At 38.0% G+C, this 19,646-nt stretch overlaps 1 protein-coding gene across 1 annotated transcript in view; it reads left to right on the forward strand.

Moving 5' to 3' along the window:
* Positions 1-3,752: 3,752 nt before the first annotated feature.
* cacna2d4a (calcium channel, voltage-dependent, alpha 2/delta subunit 4a) overlaps positions 3,753-19,646 on the forward strand; it is a 191,438-nt gene continuing 175,544 nt past the window's right edge. Inside the window, exons 1-2 of the mRNA XM_036577757.1 lie at positions 3,753-3,881; positions 13,978-14,059. Coding sequence (XP_036433650.1) covers positions 3,787-3,881; positions 13,978-14,059 — 177 coding nt within the window. The 5' untranslated portion in view covers positions 3,753-3,786. The remainder of the gene's footprint in view (positions 3,882-13,977; positions 14,060-19,646) is intronic.

The raw sequence follows: 19,646 nt of genomic DNA on the forward strand, positions 1-19,646 counted from the left end.
AGTGGAGTAAAAAGTGAGATATTTGACATTGAAATGTAGTGGTAAAGTACAGATACACGAAAAAACTACTTAGGTACAGTAACAAATTACATTTACATCATTACTGTCCACAACTGCTTTCTAATGAGGTTAATCTTGTTCTTGTAGGCAAACGGTAAACACTACTAAGTTCACGCTTTGAATAATGTTCCACTGACCAATAAATGACCGATATAATTCACCACATTTCTCTCCTCTCGATGTAAACTGGGCAGTCCTAATCTTCAGTAACACTTCTATAAGCATTCCAATGACCAATAACAGGGCTGCGTCTCTTGCCCCGCCCACAATCTGAAGAACCCTTTCTTGATGCAAAGAACCTTTTAATCATGCAAAAGGTTCTTTGAGTGTTCATGATTCTATATAGAACCATTTTCTTTACTAAAGAACCCTTGAAGAACCATCATTTTTAAGTGTGTAGTATATGGCTCTATATAGAACCTTTTTGAAAAGGGTTCCATATAGAATGAAAAGCGTGATACAAGCTTATAACAATAGAAGAACCCTTTTTTGGTGCTTTATATAACCACATACAGCACATTTGCCATCAATCTGAAGAACTCTATCATGATGTAAAGAACGCTTTAATTATTCAAAGGGTTCTATGAGTGATCATGGTTCTATATAGAACCACATTCCTTACTAAAGAACACTTGAAGAACCATCTTTTTAAGGAGACAAAACTGTGATTAATGTATTTTAGTCATTTATGTGTTTTTTAATCAAGTAAATTAAATGCATCACTTTTTTCGGTGCACAACGTTAAGATAACATTTCATAAACACAGAGCTTATTAAATTAGGCTGCCTTTGCTTTGAGTGTAGTGATTAGAAAGCTCAGCACTGAATACGGGAACCTGCAACACACACATGTATTCAGCTGTGAAACATGCTGGTGGCAGATTTTCACCATAAAGCGCAATTGATGCTTTATTGATGATGCCTGACTCTCACTTTCCATAACTGGGGTAGCCAGAGGGGCAGCCAGGTTTTATTGGCTATGTCTCTGGTTACCATGAAATAAATGTAAATTATTTAGATTAAACTGGCAAACCATTTTTATAACGCTAAGACGTAAATTCTGGGCACCAAACTCGTCATTGTTGATTTTTTTTTTGCCAAATTATTCCTTTCGGATGTTGTATTTTAGATGTTTGGATTCCTTTTGATTTGTTTTTGCTCACAGTTTGTGAAGCTCTGGAAACTTTGTGCAACTGGAAGTTCCCAGAGAATGAGTGCTGCTCAATGTGTCAGACCCTGGAGACTCTGTGATGAGTCACCTAAGGCTGGGCAGCACTGACCTGCTGCTGCTGGACTGGTCAATAACACTACACTCCCATGCAAAAAAAGCAAAACGTTCAGCTTTAATGGTCTTAACAACAAATTATTAACCCCTTAAAATCTCAGGCTTTTTACATACTAAGGCTTATTATTCAGTTACTACAGGGACTTCAATGCAAACTGGCTCAGCTGTTCTTAGATTATAGAAGTGTGTAATAAAACTTTAAGCCCCTCTGGACATTTAAAGGGTTAAACAAATAGCTGCAGTAAGTTAAAATTACCTGACTTATTTAAATGTTGAAGTCTTGTGAATAAACATGCAGACAGTCTTTTACAGAAAGAAGAGTCAGTATTGATCCACTCAGTATTGACGGCTTCAAACAGCTGAAAAACACTGCAGAGCTAGTTTGTGTTTAATGTCCTGTATGGAAATCTGATACATGGCAATATATCGCTGCTGTCAGAAGAAAACCTTGTATCTCCATTTTTGTTTGTCGAAATGATGTAGAAAAATAAAAATCGACAAAAACGGAGATGGTTTTCTTTTGGATAAAGACAATATATAAACTTGTTCAGCTCAGATTTTGTCATATATGTGACCTACATGCCAACTTATTTGAAATTGGTTGTTTTTAAATATGGGACATACATTTCAGCCATGTATCAATTTATACAAGCATATATGTGTAACATGCATATTTAAAAATATATGAGAGAAAATATTCATATGTGGATGGAATATATTCCTCATATATGCCAGGTGGAGTTGATAAGGAGGCCATTAATGACTTAATGAAGGACTTAATGAAGTGGCCAGTGGATGTATATACAACAGTTTAGTCCCACCCACTCATGCTGAAGTTACAGAATATCTAGCCAAACAGAGCAGAGCTAATTTTATTTTTATATATATATATATATATATATGTCAGTCTTAAAGGGACTGTGTTAGCCTTTTTAACTCTGTGGAACCCCCGGTGGTTCCAAAACGCACTTATTCTTTACTTCATAACTTTCATATTTCATAAGCTACATTCTAAAGGTGGGGGTCGTATGAGAGCTGTAACTGTCTTCTCTCCAGTCAAATAGATGCGTTATGTAATTTTAAACCCTTATAATAAAAGAAGCTGAACTTTTTTTTCTACTGAAAGTCGACCCATTTTTCCACAAATCTGGGCTATAAACTATAAACAGATGGCGTCTCTTCGGTGATCTGCTCTGTAAACATTATTTTTATTAAAAAATACAGATTGATTTTAGGCTTTCAGCAGTAAATTGTAAGCATATAGCATTTAGATTTATTTTCATGCAGTCACTGAATAATTTGCATGTAAATTTAGATGGACAAACCAAAATATACCCACAAGCGTAAGAGGTTAGAAACAGCCAGTTTAATTCTAATGAAAGTTTGTAAAATGGTCATTTAAAAATAAATTATGAGTGTTTTTAGTACATAAAACCACATACATGCACAAAAATTAGAACATGGGCCCTTTAATATAAATTATGATGTTCACAGCTGCAGGATCAATAATGTTTTGTGTATATATCTATCTATATGCACACTATCCTGAGCGTGGGATTAATTGGCGGAGGTTGTTTACAGTCAGTGACTTTGCCAAAAGCATTTCTTTGTGTTGCAGCTCCCTCTAAACGACTGGACAGTCTCTAGATATCGTGATATAATCCTCTGTGATACATCAGCCCCTCCTCTCCTCTCTCTCTCTCCCACCCCCCTTTCCCCCCTCCTTTACCCCCCACCCCCTTCCCTTTTGCTCTCTCTCCCTCCCCCACTTGATAACATAATCCAGACGGATTACGCTCACCTCCCTCTCGGGTTAACAGAGGCAGCAGTGAGTGAGTGGGTGAGTGAGAGAGAGACAGGGAGAGGGAGAGGGAGAGGAGGAAGAGCCGGAGGGCCACTACATCCGGTCCCGTCCTGGGTTCTTTGCGGGCGTCTAGCAACTGGCACGGGACTTTGGAAGCCGGCAGAGTCGAGGAGCGAGAAGGATTGATGACTTTTATCTTGGAGGGAATCAAACACACATACAGCGTTCTAGTAATTAGTTTATAGGCTGGTTTGTTTGAGGTTGTGCCTTTTGGTTTTCTGGCCAAGAAAGCCAGAATGAAAGCAATGGAAGGACGCCTGGTGGACACCACAGTTTGGTGATGAGGAACCTTGGAGGAACCCAGGATTGGACCCATTTCTGTTACCTCACAGCAGCCAAAACTCCTAGAGCAGCACTGGACCCTCAGTGGCATGCGCATGCTGGCTGAACTGACTCGTGCCTGCTGATGTCCAGCCCGCTCTGGGACGCGGGACAGACGCATGCATATCCTGTGAAAGATACTGGTTGATCTGTGTGCTTCGGTGCTGATGCTGTGGTGGTCCCCCAGCAGGACAAGAGCCAGGATGAACACAGGTGCAGGACAGCCAGAAAGGACACAAGTGCCGTCCACAGGATGGATGGACAGAAGAGCAGTGGTCACTGTTTTCGGGATCATTTCCCTCAGCTGGATGTGTCTCCCAGCATGTGCGCAGATGAGGATCCCACCTGAAACGTGAGTACCGTTTGTTCCGTCGCTGGGATAAACATACTGACCCTACAGTGTCTCTGACGTACGCTATTCTCCTCAGCTTCCTTCCTATACTTATAAAACTGAAGGTTCCTAAATGGGACGGTTCTAGAAGAAGCCTCTGGCTGGTATAGAACCTTTATGGTAAACTTTTAAAAGGTTTTTCACACTTCAACACCTCATGACCTAAAATGAGTTCTTTAAAGAACCATTTACTGCAAGATTCCTGAGGGTTCTTCTATGTGATTGCTCTAAAACCTTCTGGTGATACTACTGAAACTAAGTGATCTGCGCTGCTGATGAAAGACACTATATACATCATTCTACCGAACTGATTCAGTGTTTCAGTAGTGACTGTTTCGGTAGTGGTCATTTTGGGTCATTTTGAGTTCAAACACAGCTTTGAACAGCTGTTCACACAGAAAATCATCATATTTTTCATTAAAACACTAAAAAAGTGCTGAATTGCAGAAAATATGACGATTCTTAATGTTCCACACTGATTTTCAGACTTTGGGACACTTTGCAAATATGCAGGTTCTTTGACTGTCCTTGGTTCTGTACAGAAACTTGTTCTCTGAATGGTGAGATGGTTCTTCAGATTGATGGAGAGAGTGCTGTATATGGTTCTATATAGCACCACAAAGGTTTCGTTTTGCTAGTACTATTACAAGCCTGAAATTGTAACAAAAGCAGAACCTTTTTCTTGGTGCAATATAGAACCATTTTCAAAAGGTTCTACATAGAACCACATTTTCCTTCAGTCTGAAGAGCCATTTCACCATACGAAGAACACTTTAAGCATGCAAATGGTTCTTTGAGTGTTCATGGTTCATAATAGAACCACTGTCTTGAATACAGAACCCATGAAGAACCATCACTTTTAAGAGTGTGCTTACTTCACTCTCAGTGTCCAACATAGGGTCAGACTAAACGGGCAGTTGTGTATGATGGGTCTACATGATGGCTCAGTTGTTTTGCTTCTTGTTGGGTTTTTGTTTGGTCACTGACACATGATTCCTGCAGAGCCACAGTACCTTATTAATGCATCACACCCAGAACGACAGCGAGACCAATAGTGAGTTCAGCGGCATGTGCTAATGCTCTCTGGCTGGAAGAAGCATGAGAAAACCCAGTCACAGCAGCGGAAGAGAATCTGCATAGGTTCTAGATCTGGTATTGAGATTATCAGGTAATGCCCCCCCCCCCAGATTGAGATATTCTCAGACAGGTCTACTGTGATCATGCTGAATCCTCTGTGAGATCACTGAGTCATAGTGTCCCGTTAGCGCCAAGCTATTCATATTCATGGTGTATATACACTGTTCCACTGTGCTTAATACCACTTAATAACACTTCAGTTACCTTTATAGACACGTAAAGCCTGTAAGAGACATTCAGATAGCATATCCTTCACTTTATTATATAGCTTTATGGGGAATCCTGTAACAAAGCCTTTAGTCTAGCCTAGAGTGGGTTCATAATAATATTAATAATATTAATAATGTGGCATGTTTAAGAACTGTTTGCATGCTAATATTGGGTTGTTCAGTTCTACAGTACTTATTCACCAGGTTATGCCTGTTGTGAAGGTGGGGCTGGCCTTCCTTCACTGTGTTTAAGCGTAGTTCAGGAATAACCAGGAGTCTAATGCTGACGGCCTAGGAAGCAAGATGTAGTGAAGCTTAGAGCGAATTATTAGACAAAACTCTCTTTTAATACGGCGTGGCTGTAGCCAACTACAACAACAACCTGTGTGTAAGCTGTGTTTTCCTTGATAGCAGTGAATACATTTCATTTGAATACCACTTTTCTCAGATCCACACTTTTTTTAAACGCTTCACAATGACAATAAAACAAATCCACACAAAAAAAATGAATCAGTGTATGAACTTAATTCAGTTATACCACACATTTCCATTCAATCAAACAGAGCAGAGTCAGTATACACAGAATTTACAAACCCAACATAGAGTTCAGTTGGTAATGGAACATAATTGAAACATTTTGGTGCAATTTGTTTGAGTTTCATTAGAATGAAATGTTCTTTAGATCACAATAAATAGTTTTCATTAATTGAAAAGCACTTCCCCTTGTCCATTTTACACAGACCAGTTACTTTAAGACACAATTCATTTAATGTCCACTTTTTTTTGTTTGCAGGTCAGACAATCCTGTCGGTTCTTTTTTTTTTTTAGTGCAGTCATGCCGTTTTGTTTTCTTTCAGTGATGCGTACAAAAAACTACTTGAGTGCTAACGGCTCCCCCTTGTGGAGAATATTCAGAGTGCTAAACCTGAAGGAGTGAGTTAGGTTGGGTCCCACCCAAAAAGAGACTTGTATCTCCATTTTTCTTTTTATTTGTTCTCTTTTTTGTACAATTTGAAAACTCCCCTTACATTGTGTTAGAATTTCATTATAATATAATATTATAATATAATATTATTTATTATTATAATATTATTTCATTATATTCATTATTTCATTATATTTCATTAATGGACCACCAGAAGTGGTTCAAAATCTTAAAATTAATTTCCATTAAAAGTTAAGAATGTTTTTTCCTTCTCCTGTAAAGTTACCACAGTGACGGTTTCCAAATCTACTTGACCCCTGACCTGGTACCTTCCTTACCTTCCCTTCCTCAGTACTTTGCCTATGGGTCACGTCAGTCTGTGTGGATGCCACATGCTGTGCCTTGTCCTCCAGCCTGGCTGTTTGGTCTTAAAAGTCTTTGGCAAGTTTTGGTTTGTGACCCAAACACCTCCTGTGTCCTTATTCAAACCTGCCCAAAATCAAAGCCAAGAGATCCTGGGCTGCTCAGAGATTAGCTCTGGCAGGTTGGCTTAAAGTGCAGGTGCTCAGGATGTGCTTACAGAGGACAGCACAGCCAGGCCCAGCGCTAACATGCTTCACTGCAAAACGTACCAGCAGGTCCACTTTGGGCCTGAATTACTGTATAAACACCTTGTGGAGTTTCTGAAGGTGGAACAGCCATCTACTTCATACGCACTGATCAGCATCTCAACCTCTATGCAGTATTAGTTTACATTCATGTGAAGTTGAAATGTTCTAGCTAATTGTAAGTGGTGCACATTCACTCAGTTCACCCAGGGCTCAGGAGAACAGCTCTTTAGGAAATGATAATATCAGTAACTTTAACTGTACAGCACCTTATATACATAACACATCTCAACCTAATTCAACATCAGATACTAAAACCTCACAACAGCATAAAAGAGCATACAGCACCGCTCAAAAGCTTCGGGTCACTGAGTTCATTCATGTAAAGCTAATTTCTTTAAAGCTGTGTGTATGAAGTGATTCTACAATAAAACAAAATTCAAACAGTTTTTTTAAAAAAAAGTTTCAGTTTGAAGATGTTTTGGATGATAAATAGAGCTGTAAGTGATTTCATGATAATTGATTGAGAAATCTGTACAGCATTGAGAATTAACTTATAAAGAAACTGACACCCACAATGCATACATACATATATATATATATGTATATATATATATATATATATATATATATTACTGTTGTCAGAAGATCTCCAAAATGATAACTTTATAGGAGAAGAATAAACCTACTTTACTTTTAATGTAAGTCAATGGAACCAGACTTTTTTCAAATTTTGAGCCGTTTCTTATGGTCCATTCATCATGAAATTAATACACATTGTAAAAGACAACAGGTATTTTCAAAGTATGTCAAAAACTGGAAACATGAAAAATGGAGATATGAGGTTTTCTTCTGACAACAGTGAGATATATATATATATATTAAATTGGTCAGGAAGTGTTTATTTGCACTAATTTTACAATAAATCAATAAATACAAAGAACATTACTACTGTAAGTACTGTTTTTTATGTATGTCAATGTGTTTAGCCTTTTCCTGCACTCTCCTCGAAGAAGCCCTGTATTATTTTATGTTATCGTTCAGCTCCTGCTTTCATTAAAATAAACCAAGTGTGCAGCTGATGGAATTTAATAAATCCATGTGACGGCTGGAGGCGTCTAGGAGAAATCTGGAATCAAACTTTGTTCTTTAAATCCACAAGATATCAATCACTTTCCTTGTTACTTTTTACCGTATTTATGTTTCTTTCCATTTATTCTAATAATACCTGGAGCTTTTACTTGCAAAAACACACTGACTGCCGAGATAAATGGTTTCAAATAGTTTGCTTGGGTGCTTGAGACTTTCGCACAGTACTTCCTAGAGAATCTTTTTTTTTTTTAATTGATATACGTCACAGTAACAAACCAGAATCGAACACTGTGAACGCAGCTGGAATGTTCTTGTTGTCTTTGTGCTGGTCATAAGTGGTGCTCAGTGTATTCGAAAGGTTAAGGTCCTCAAACGTTCTCTTCAGGATTTCAGAAAATTCGGTGGCGGTGAGCCAGGGCCCAAGCGAGAGGTCACGGTGGTTCAGAGAGACGCGTCCTTGTGGATTGAGGATTTGGCCTTTAGTCAGAGAGAGTAAGCCTGATATCCTGACCTGGCATCCTGACACAATCACAGGCTAAACCCTCTGCTCCAGCCTGGTCTCTAAACACAGTGACCGCTGCCCTCCTGTACAGTAAACTGGAGTGAAACGCTAATAGTCAAGTCAAGAGGCTTTTACTGTCATTCCATCTGTGTACAAATACACAGTGACCAGGACCAACATAGTACAGCATGGAACAAAATAGACAGTACAGACAAGTGCAAACGTGCAGACGTGAGTGTGCAAAACAAACTAGAAACAATACAATAAATACTATAAATAAAACAGATATTAGACACGGTAAACAGACAGGCAGCGCCGACACAGCACTCATTTCTGAACATGAAATAGTGAGAATAATAAAGCAGAAAGCTGTGATTAGTAACTTCTGTTTGGCCTATGCTTGTGGGTATATTTTGGTTTTTCCATCTGAATTTACACGCCCAAATCTGAAGGCAACTTATTCAGTAACTGCATGAAACACCTGTAAATTTTGAGGTTTTTTTGTAAAAATTTTCATCAAGTTAACACAAAATGTGTTATGATCATAAACATAATACTATATGTTTACAATTTACTGCTGAAAGCCAAAAATCTTAGACGCTCTTTGTATTTTTTAATAAAAATAATTTTTACAGAGCAGATCACTGAAGAGACGCCATCTGTTTATAGTTTATAGCCCAGATTTGTGAAAAATGGGTCGACTTTCAGTAGAAAAAATAATTGTGAGTTCAGCTTCTTTTATTATAAGGTTTTAAAATCCATCTATTTGACTGGAAAGAAGGCAGTTACAGCTCCCATATGACCCCCACCTTTAGAATGAAGCTTACGAAATATGAAAGTTATGAAATAAAAAATATGACGTTTTGGAACCACCGGTGGTTCCAAGGAGTCAAAAAGGTTAAAAACGCTATATTTTGGTGTTTTACACTAATGCTCAATCACTGAGTTCATTCATATTAGGCCAATTTCTTTGAATTTGCATGTATAAAATGATCAATGATAAAACTAATTTCATAAGTCTAACAGTTTGCAGGAGGCTGTAGAAATGAAGAGACTTTGGATGATAAACGGAGCTGCGAGTGATTTCCTTGAGAATAAACTTATAAAGAAACTGATGTCCACCGTGACTCATATTTGAAAAGCGATAAAATCTCACTAATTAAACTGCTATTTATAGTATTTTAGTGACAACAAATTCCAATGAACAGAAATTATAGCTTATTATTTAATAACAGTTCCATATTTTCTTATTCCATGTCCTAACTTTGTTATTCCCAAAATGCTGTAAACTGTGAATAAAGTGTTGGTTTAAATTTTGGTTTTCAGTTAATATCATTTCAATCTGCACTGTATGTTATTCTTGTTGAATAACAATTATAATGAAAAGTGACACCAAACTTTTGAGTGGTAATGTACCTTTTGAACTTTATTTATTTATATTTTGTAAATATACAGTCATTCCAAATTTGATGCCTGCAACACGTTCCAAAAAAGTTGGAACAGGAGAATGTTTTCACTTTTCCTTTAATAGTGCTTAATAAACGTGTGGGGACTGAAGACACAAACTGATCCAGTTTTGAAAGCCTTTGTTGTCATATTTTGTGCTTCACAATGCACCACAATGGGAGACACTTCTGGACTGCAGGCAGGTCAGTTCAGCTGTTACGAATTCTGATTATTCTTCCATGCTGTTGTAACACGTTTGTTTATTTTGCCATGTTGAAATAATACATAAACAATAATCCATAAACAATCTGAAAGGTTGACAATACACAATACACCTTTCCACTGAGCATCAGTCCATTTCAGTTGAGCTCGAGCCCAGAGAAGTCGGCGGCGTTTCTGGATCTTGTTGACATAATACAGTATCCGCTGTGTATAGTATAGTCTTAATTTGTATTTGTGGGTGCAGCAATGAACAGTGTTTATTGACAATCCCGAGTCCATGTGCTGATCTCCATCATAGAAGCATGCTGGTTTTTAATGGAGGGGCTGTCTGAGAGGTTAGAGGTCACAGGTATTCGTTTGTGGTTTTCAGCCTTTTCCATTTACGCACAGAGATTTCTCCAGATTCCCTGAATCCTTTGATGTTTTATGCAACGTAGAGGATGAAATACCTAAAATCCTCGTAAGTGCTTATTGAGGAACAAGGTTGGTAATTCTGTAACGCATTTTCCTCAATCATAAAGGACTCAGCCTTTCATAGATGCTCCTCTTTTACCCAAACATGATTGTATCACCTGTTAAGGATGTTTCTCTACAACATTTTTGGTCTTAAATGACCCCTGTCCAGACTTTATTGGCACCAACATCAGAATGAGTGTATATTAAAAAAAAACAAAAAAAAAAACAATGATACTGATGAGATAAAAAAAATTAAATATCCTTTTTTTTGTGCTGCTTTTGTTTCAACGTAGATTTATAAATCACTGCTTTCTGTTTTTATTAGCATTTTACACACTGGCTCAACTTATAATGCCTAATATTCAGTGAGCTTTCAGACAGGAGCCGTGCTGGGCTCAGCACCGAAATCACTGTGAAAGCAGTAACAGGTAGCTGATGTAATGATGCTAGAACAGATGTAGAGCGATGTTCTGCATTTTCAGTTGGTGTTAACAGCATCAGTGTCCTCTGCAGCGTTTAGACTCACATCATTTACTGTTTTCACCTGACCTGTTTCAGCTCTGAGGCTCAGAATGAAACTGGGTCAAACATTTCACCAACATTCTTTCAGTTTAAGACGCGCGTTCGTCAGCGCAGTCAATATATATTCAGTATATTTTCCATATACTAATAAACTGGAGCACTTTTATGAAAGTTTTCCTGAGTTTAGATTTTGCGTTGTTTGTTGAAATGCTTTGTCTGCTCTGATCCGTTGCATTTTGCTACATTTTTGTACTGTACATGCAAAATAAAGGGCCAGTATTGTGCTGTGTAGCCTTATAGAGACTGCACCAATCTCTGTATACGACCTTTATGGATTATTCTACCGAATTAGCTAAAACTGCGCTCCCACAGTATAAAATAAAAAATATATATTTAAAAAAATAATGAAGTTTTCAAATCGTGGAAATTTCCAAGGATTATGTTCTGATCTATTTAAACCCAAAGCATTAATAGAGATAATATTCAGCTAAATATATACAAAATCATAATTTATAGGGTACTTTCTATTGGGAGGAGTCTGTCCCAAACCCTAACACCTAAATTTACACACATGGTAATAATAGTTTATTTTTTTAATTAAAAATTTCAAAAAATTCTGTCCCATGTTTTCATGTCACTACCGAAACAGAGTTTAAGTCCGTAGGCGGAGTCTTATTTTAGCCACGCCCCTGCATTTTAGAGCAGGAAGTGAGGCTGCATCCCTGTTCCTCATGGCCACATGGTGAGCAGTTAGATCCCATTGTTTTGAAGTAAATGTGTCCCAAAGTCTGAAAATCAGTGTGGAACATTAAGAATCGTCATATTTTCTGTAGTTCAGCACTTTTTAGTGTTTTAATGTAAAATATGATGATTTTCTGTGTGAACAGCTGTTCAAAGCTGTGTTTGCTGAGTTTCTGAACTCAAAATGAGCTAAAATTGTCACTGAAACAGTCACTTCTGAAACAGTCACTTCTGAAACTGTCACTATTGAAACATTCGGTAAAGTTTGGTAGAGTGATGATTGTTTTGGTAGTGACAAAATGGAATCAATCATTAGTTTTAATAAAATAAACGTCATTAAGGTTTAGAGTCACTCAGAGCAAAAGGATTTTAGTCTAAAGTCCCAAATGTGTTTTCAATTGACTTAGTAGTTCAGCATCATAACCCACTTTCAAATTATAGTCTTAAAGGGATAGTTCCACCAATTTTTCAAAATTTCTTAATAAGTGTGAGATGTGAACAGAGAGATTCAGAGTGGTTTGGTGTGAAATGGTTCAGGTTTCTTTACAGTGGTGGTGATAGGAACCAGGGCTCATGATATATACTGGTTCTCTTAGTGATCTGCAGAAGGTCAGTATTTTTGCTCTATCCCTATCTGTCAGGAGTTGGATTCAAACAAAAATATGGACTGAGGGTCCTTCAGTGACCAGTGAACCTACATGTGTCTTCTGAGTTTATATGGAATGTTGATGATGGAAAATAGTGATAAATCTGACATAATAAGTTTTCTTTGGGGACTATTTTACATCATACACTCTGCATGTATCCCTCCACCATGAATGTTTGGATAAATACATTTTAGCCCAAAATCTTCTCAAAACTATCATAAAACAGTGTCTCAGTCATCAGGCAGTGAATTCATAACCATTTCATGTAGGAACTTTCTGTGAGGGAGCTTTTAGAGGTGGACGTCTGGTTCCTATCATCACCACTGTGAACAGTTCTGACTCGGTAAGTTTCTCTAGAACAGAGCGTTTCACACCAAACCGCACTGAACGACTCTGATTACATCTTAAACATTTATTAGTGCAGAAATGTTGAAACATAAGTGGAATTCCCAGCTAGAAATGTTTTGTTCTAAAATGTTCCCAGAATATTACGCACATGTTCTATTAATAATTTTAGTGGGACGTTTTTTTTTGTTCCCCAATGTTCTTCTGGGAACGTTCTCTAAAAACATCATGTAATATAATCTGTGGCCCTGACAACTTCCTCAAAATCTCTTCTGAATATTGCAGTTAAAACATTGTTTTAGTTCACATTTCCCTTTATAGGAACATTATTTGACATGAAACATTTCCTCTAAACATTATTTAAAATTAGATTCTTTGAACATTATTAGACCTTGTAGGTAACGTTAGCCAAAGTTGTAGGGAACATTTCCTGCCAGCTGGGATTCCCCTTTCAAGTGACGTCATTTGATTAAAAATAGCTCATTTTAAAGCTTAGCACTTTTTAAAGAGAGAATGTTGTGTTTATATCTACTGAATCAAGGTTTTAGTATCAGTATCAGTCAATATAAAGTCATATTGTGCCATCACTCATGACCGTTTCACATCTTTAGAGCAATAACTTAATCAATCAACCTTTACGTAACCTCGGAGAACATTGAGGATGACCCTCATTTACAATGTTGCTGAGTTGATACAGAACAAGGGATTGATAATGTGTAAGAGCATATCAAATAAGAAAATAAATTTAATAAAAAAATGACTCAAATCAGGTAAGTATAAAAAAATGAAACATTAATAATACAAATACATAAACATACAATAAAAAATATACAATTATTAAAACATAGCTAAAATGTAAAGGTTAATGAAATCAATTCAAATCAAAGTGAAATAAAAGGTGAATAAGATCAAAAAGTAAACTACAAACTAATTAAAATGACAAATAATAATAAAATACTCATAATTAAAATAATAAGAAGAATATGAATAATAATAAATAAGCAAACAAATAAATAATAAAATAATGAAAATAAGACAATAATGGTAAAACATCAGGTAAAGCAGTGTCAGGCAGAGTGGAGGGGTTTATGATCCTCGTTTTCTGGGTTTGTAATGAACATTATGTGATTTGATTACTGATTTTCATTGTCTGCATGTTCGTTTTGTGAGCTGTGCTGTTATTTTGTGCTGTTTGTGTTCATTAGTGTGCAGCAGTGGGCCAACACTTTTGGAAAACAGCTGTCCGCCTTATCGACCAGATACTCTGGATCCCTCCTGCTGCAGAAAGTAAGTGGTTACTATTATTTACTGAGCATTTATTCTTTCAGTCCTATTCCAATCAGTGGAGCAGGTCTGCGTTCACTCCAATAAGCAATATTATCAGGGGTATCAATGCCAGCGAATGGATGCTGTATTAAATTACTTTTATACCCCTACAGCCTTCATAGCCCCATCCGGTTATACACCGATCAGGCATAACATTCTGACCACCTCCTTGTTTCTACACTCATTGTCCATTTTATCAGCTCCACTTACTATATAGGTGCACTTTGTAGTGCACTTTGTGATCCACTCAGACCAGCACAACACACACTAACACACCACCACCACGTCAGTGTTACTGCAGTGCTGAGAATGATCCACCACCCAAATAGTACCTGCCCTGTGAGGGTCCATGGGGGTCCTGACCACTGAAGAACAGGGTAAAAGGGGGCTAACAAAGTATCAGAGAAACAGATGGACTACAGTCTGTAACTGTTGAACTACAAAGTGCACCTATATAGTAAGTGGAGCTGATAAAATGGACAATGAGTATAGAAACAAGGAGGTGGTCAGAATGTTATGCCTGATTGGTGTATGATATATATATATATATATATATATATATATATATATTTATATATATATATATATATATATATATATATATATATATATGTTTTGTTCCAAAATGCACTTTAGACCACTTTCAATACATTTCTTTCTTTTTATTATCATAGTTAGTTATCTTATGGTGAGCAGGCTTTGCATGTACCTGAAATATTGATATATTATGATTAATAATACCTTTATTAGAGAAATTACAGTGTGATTTCCTACATACGTCAGCTGTTATTCTTTGATAAAAACTCCAAAATTAAATCCAGAATTGTCACAAATGGATGTAAAGCATTTTGGAATGAAACTCGAGGGAGGTGTGATTATTAAAGGGCCAGAATTCCAAATCTAACGCTGATGCTCCTGGTGCTCTATAGGGAAAGTCAGGAAGCTCCTATATCTGAATATGAGCTCACTCTCATTATAATATAGTGCGTTCTGGATGAGTGTCTCTCTCTAGGGCACTAAAGACAACATGACAACCTACCAGCTTGAACCTCCATCTGTCAACCTGGAGAGAGCGAGTGAGAAAGGGTGGGGTGAAATGATGGTGGGGGGGGCAGGGTTTCGTTAAGGATCTCTGACCTAATTTTTATTTTTGTTAATAAACAAAGTATTTAAAATACAAATATGTTCCAGCCTCCTGAAATACAGCTCAACGGAAGGGAAATATAACATAACTTCAGTTCAGGAGTTGCCTGATTAAAAGTTAGCAAAAAAAAAACAATAAATTAAAAATCTAGCAAGTTTATGAACAAACTTTAAGTTGGCTTGACAGAGCCGTAGCTATGAAATCCCAGGTGGTTGCTAAGGTTTTGCTATGCCACTGAGGTTATCCCAGGTGGTTGCTAAGGTGTTGATAGGCCGCTGCTATGTTATCCCAAGTGTTGCTAAGTTTTTGCTATGCAATTGCTATGGTATCCCAGGCAGTTGCTAAGGTGTTGCTATGTTATACCAGATGGTTGCTAAGATGTTGCTAGGCCATTGCTGTGTTATCCCAGGTGGTTTCTCAGGTGTTGCTAAGTTTTTCCTATGACATTACTATGGTATCCCGTGCTAAGGAGTTGCTGTGTTACCCCAGGTGGTTGCTCAGGTGTTGCTGGGATGTTGCTATGGTATCCCAGGTGGTTGCTAAGGTTTTGGTATGCCATTGATGTTATCCCAGGTGGTTGCTAAGGTGTTGTTAGGCTTCTGCTATGATATCCCAGGTGTTGCTAAGTTTTTGCTATGCAATTGCTATGGTATCCCAGGCGGTTGCTAAGGTGTTGCTATGTTATACCAGATGGTTGCTAAGATGTTGCTAGGCCATTGCTGTGTTATCCCAGGTGGTTGCTAATGTGTTGTTAGGATGTTTCCATGGTATCCCAGGTGGTTTCTAAGGTTTTGCTATGTCACTGATGTTATCCCAGGTGGTTGCTAAGGTGTTGTTAGGCTGCTACTATGACATCCCAGGTGTTTTTGCTATGCAGTGGCTATGGCCTCCCAGGTGGTTGCTACAGTGTTGCTATGTTCTCCCAGATGGTTGCTAAGATGTTGCTAGGATATTGCTATGTTATCCCAGGTGGCTGCTCAGGTGTTGCTAGGCCATTTCTGTGGAATCCCAGGTGGTTTCTAAGGTGTTGCTGGGACATTGCTAATATCTGTGTATGTAAGTGTGCTAGTATGTATGTGAGTATATATGTAATGTCTATGAGTGGCAGTGTGATGCTGCGTTCACATGTTTGCATTGAAAAAAAAGTCATTCTGCACCTCAAAGCCGTATGCGACCGAATTTTCCATCATGGCTCAGTTGAAAACAATGGAATATCAGGTTTGCTGTCGTCGGTCTATGCAAGATGACCAACTAGACACGCTCCTCACTGAACTGGAGCTCCGTATAAGAACCATTCATTCCATTATAACTGTAGTTCAGTGTGGAGAGAGGATGCACGACTCTACTGGAGTCATTTCATCAGCATCCAACTCTCCTTTTATAACAGTTCAAAGGCCAAAGGAGCAACATTCTCATAGTCCAACAAATCCTGGTGTTCAGATGAGATATCCTGCCTTTTTGTCCTACCATAGCACTTATTTATAGGTAGTGCTAAGGTGCGACATACGAGGGGGTCCTGGGGATCTGGGAGCCCTTAGTTAACCTCTTATGCTCCCTGAATGTCTCAAAATCAAAATTCTGTTAATTGAAAATAAACCTGTTATGACGTTATGTTGACTGTGGATAAACAGGCACTTAAATCCAGATTCAGTGAAGTTCACTGTTTATCTGCTTCACCCAGTCAGCTTCCGTCTCTGGTGTTCTTAACTAACTAGAGCTGCAGCACTGCTCTGCCTCAGGGTGGCGCTGTAGCAGACTGGCTCACCCAGTTGGTCCTTCATAGCCTGGAGACCTGGATTTCTCTGAAAAACTGTATGGTGTGCTGTTGCATATTTGTAAATCTGAAAACTCGCCAAAGTTTGGAGTGAAGAGTGACTGTTCCTCATTCCTCGAGCCAAATATGAAAGAGATGTGAACAGTTAATATGTGGAATTAGAAAAGAGCATCTCCATAAAAAGAACTGCAAACTAAACATTTTGCTGCCATTGAAGTTTCAGTGCTGCCACCACCACCAACACTGGAATGGCCAGCCTAAATGCCCCCCCCCCCCGAATTCCAGGGGGTATTTCGCACACTGGGTAGCACTCATGAATAAAACCATAGGGAGGATATTTTGATGGTCTAAAGCGGGTAATAATAACATTTAGCTGAGTCTGTATAATATTTTCGAAGTGAGACTGAATGAATATTACAAACATAATAAAACATTAGAAAATCTAATATACTACACTAACGATCTGTGCATGGGTGACAGGGCAAACTGTTAGAAGATCATGACAAATTTTTGATTCAGTTTCATCCCATATGGAAAAAATATATGGACATGTATTTTTATATATTTAAAACACATTGCAGTTCACACTGAAATACATTCCAAACACTAAAATGCATTTCAGAATATTTTGCCATATCAACCAAATTTATTTTAAAATACATTTCATTTATTTTAAAATGTATGGGGAAATATTACACATAGACAGCCAGAATCCTGTCTGATGCTCTTCACTGTCTGATACCTTTAGAAATGAATTTGTGTTCCAGTCTCTTCATTTTAAATCTGATCTAATGATCCTTTAACAGGACAGAAGCGAGTGTTGTGGGTATTGATACTCTGTGAAAATGCAGTTATGATCTGATATCTTGTTTGTGTGAAATACATTGTGTGTGAGAGTCTGACTGCAGACGTACATGGTTAATGTAAAGTACAGTGCAGATCACAGGCGTCAGTACGTTTAGTTACATCTGGAACCTTCATTACACTCAACTGAACACAGATAATAACTAATACTAATAAATACATTTTAAAAATATATTTAACAAATGCATTATTTAGTCATTTTCATACACTGCAAAAATATATTTGGTAAATGTATTTAGAATGTATTTCTGTTCCGTATGGGATAGGAATGTGAGTTTTCCCCCCTCTCCCCTCTCTACCTGATCTCCCCTCTCTCTCTCTCTTTCTCTCTCTCCTGCTACTCTAATGCTTTGTGTTGAAGTGGATTATCCCAGGCCAATCTCTCAGCTCATTTGTGATCCACCACAATTGTTTGTGTGGAGAAAAAAGAACCTCAGCAACAGACGGCATGAGGGAGGCATACGGGAAAGAACGCAGCCTCACTGAGAGAGACCCTGCGTTCACAGAGCATCTTAAAACCTTTTAAACGTAACAAACCCTGACCGTAACGTAACATAACAAAACCCAAAAGCCGATATATTTTGTCCTACATACATTTTTCCACAGAATGTCACCAGATCCTCCGATTTACAGGGGTGTTAAGTGAAATCAAGTTAATTTTTCAAAATTTGCTGCATAATTGAGTGTTTGAGATGTAAACAGAGTCATTCAGAGTGGTTTGGTGTGAAATGGTTCAGATGTCTTTACAGTGGTGGTGATAGGAACCAGGGGTCGCCATGACTACAACACAAATATAGACATTTTATTTACTATCCAGAACCACCAGTGAACCTACACGAGTCTTCTGAGTTTATATGGAATGTTGATGATGGAAAATAGTGGAAAATCTGAAATAATAAGTTTTCTTTGGGGACTATTTTGCCTCACAGCGCCCTGCATGTATCCCTCCACCATGAATGGACTTTAAATTCTCTAAACTATCATAAAACAGTGTCTCAGTCATCAGGCAGTGAATTCATAACCATTTCATGTAGGAACTTTCTGTGAGGGAGCTTTTAGAGGTGGACGTCTGGTTCCTTTCACCACCACTGTGAACAGATCTTTGAATAGAGCGTTTCACACCAAACCACTCTGAATAGACCTAATTTATTTCAACATTAATTTGTTTAGTTAACACATACGAAAGCCAGTTCTACGTTTTTTGAGTGTCTAATAGCCCACTGGCATTATCGCCCATGAAAATTACATTTTCCCAGGGCAATTTTCACATTTTCACATTTTCAAGAGCACACAGGCTTCAGGTCATTATCAGGTGGTCAGCAACACAGCTGCAGGGACGAGAAGCGCTCAACGGTGGTGAAGTTGGAACAAAGTAATCAAAGCACCGCTGATTTTCTGGCCAGATGCGTAGAGCATCTCCACCAGCAATAAACAGTCGACTGATAAGAGCTCCATCTGTTTCATTATCAGCTGAGGCGCAGAGCAAACACCACTGACACCGACCCGCCGCTTCCAACGTCACGCCTGCCTAAGAAAACATTTATAGACCCCATATATGCACATAACCAGCAAACACTGGCACTGCTGGTTTGGGCTCCTTGGGCCTCTGATAAGAAACGTCCACCACCATATTGACAGAGCAGTATTATAAACCTTATACACTGATCAGGCATGACATTCTGACCACCTCCTTGTTTCTACGCTCATTGTCCATTTTATCAGCTCCACTTACTATATAGGAGCACTTTGTAGTTCTACAGTTACAG

This window comes from Colossoma macropomum, unplaced genomic scaffold (assembly GCF_904425465.1).
Source record: "Colossoma macropomum unplaced genomic scaffold, Colossoma_macropomum, whole genome shotgun sequence".
Classification (NCBI taxonomy): Eukaryota; Metazoa; Chordata; class Actinopteri; order Characiformes; family Serrasalmidae; genus Colossoma; species Colossoma macropomum.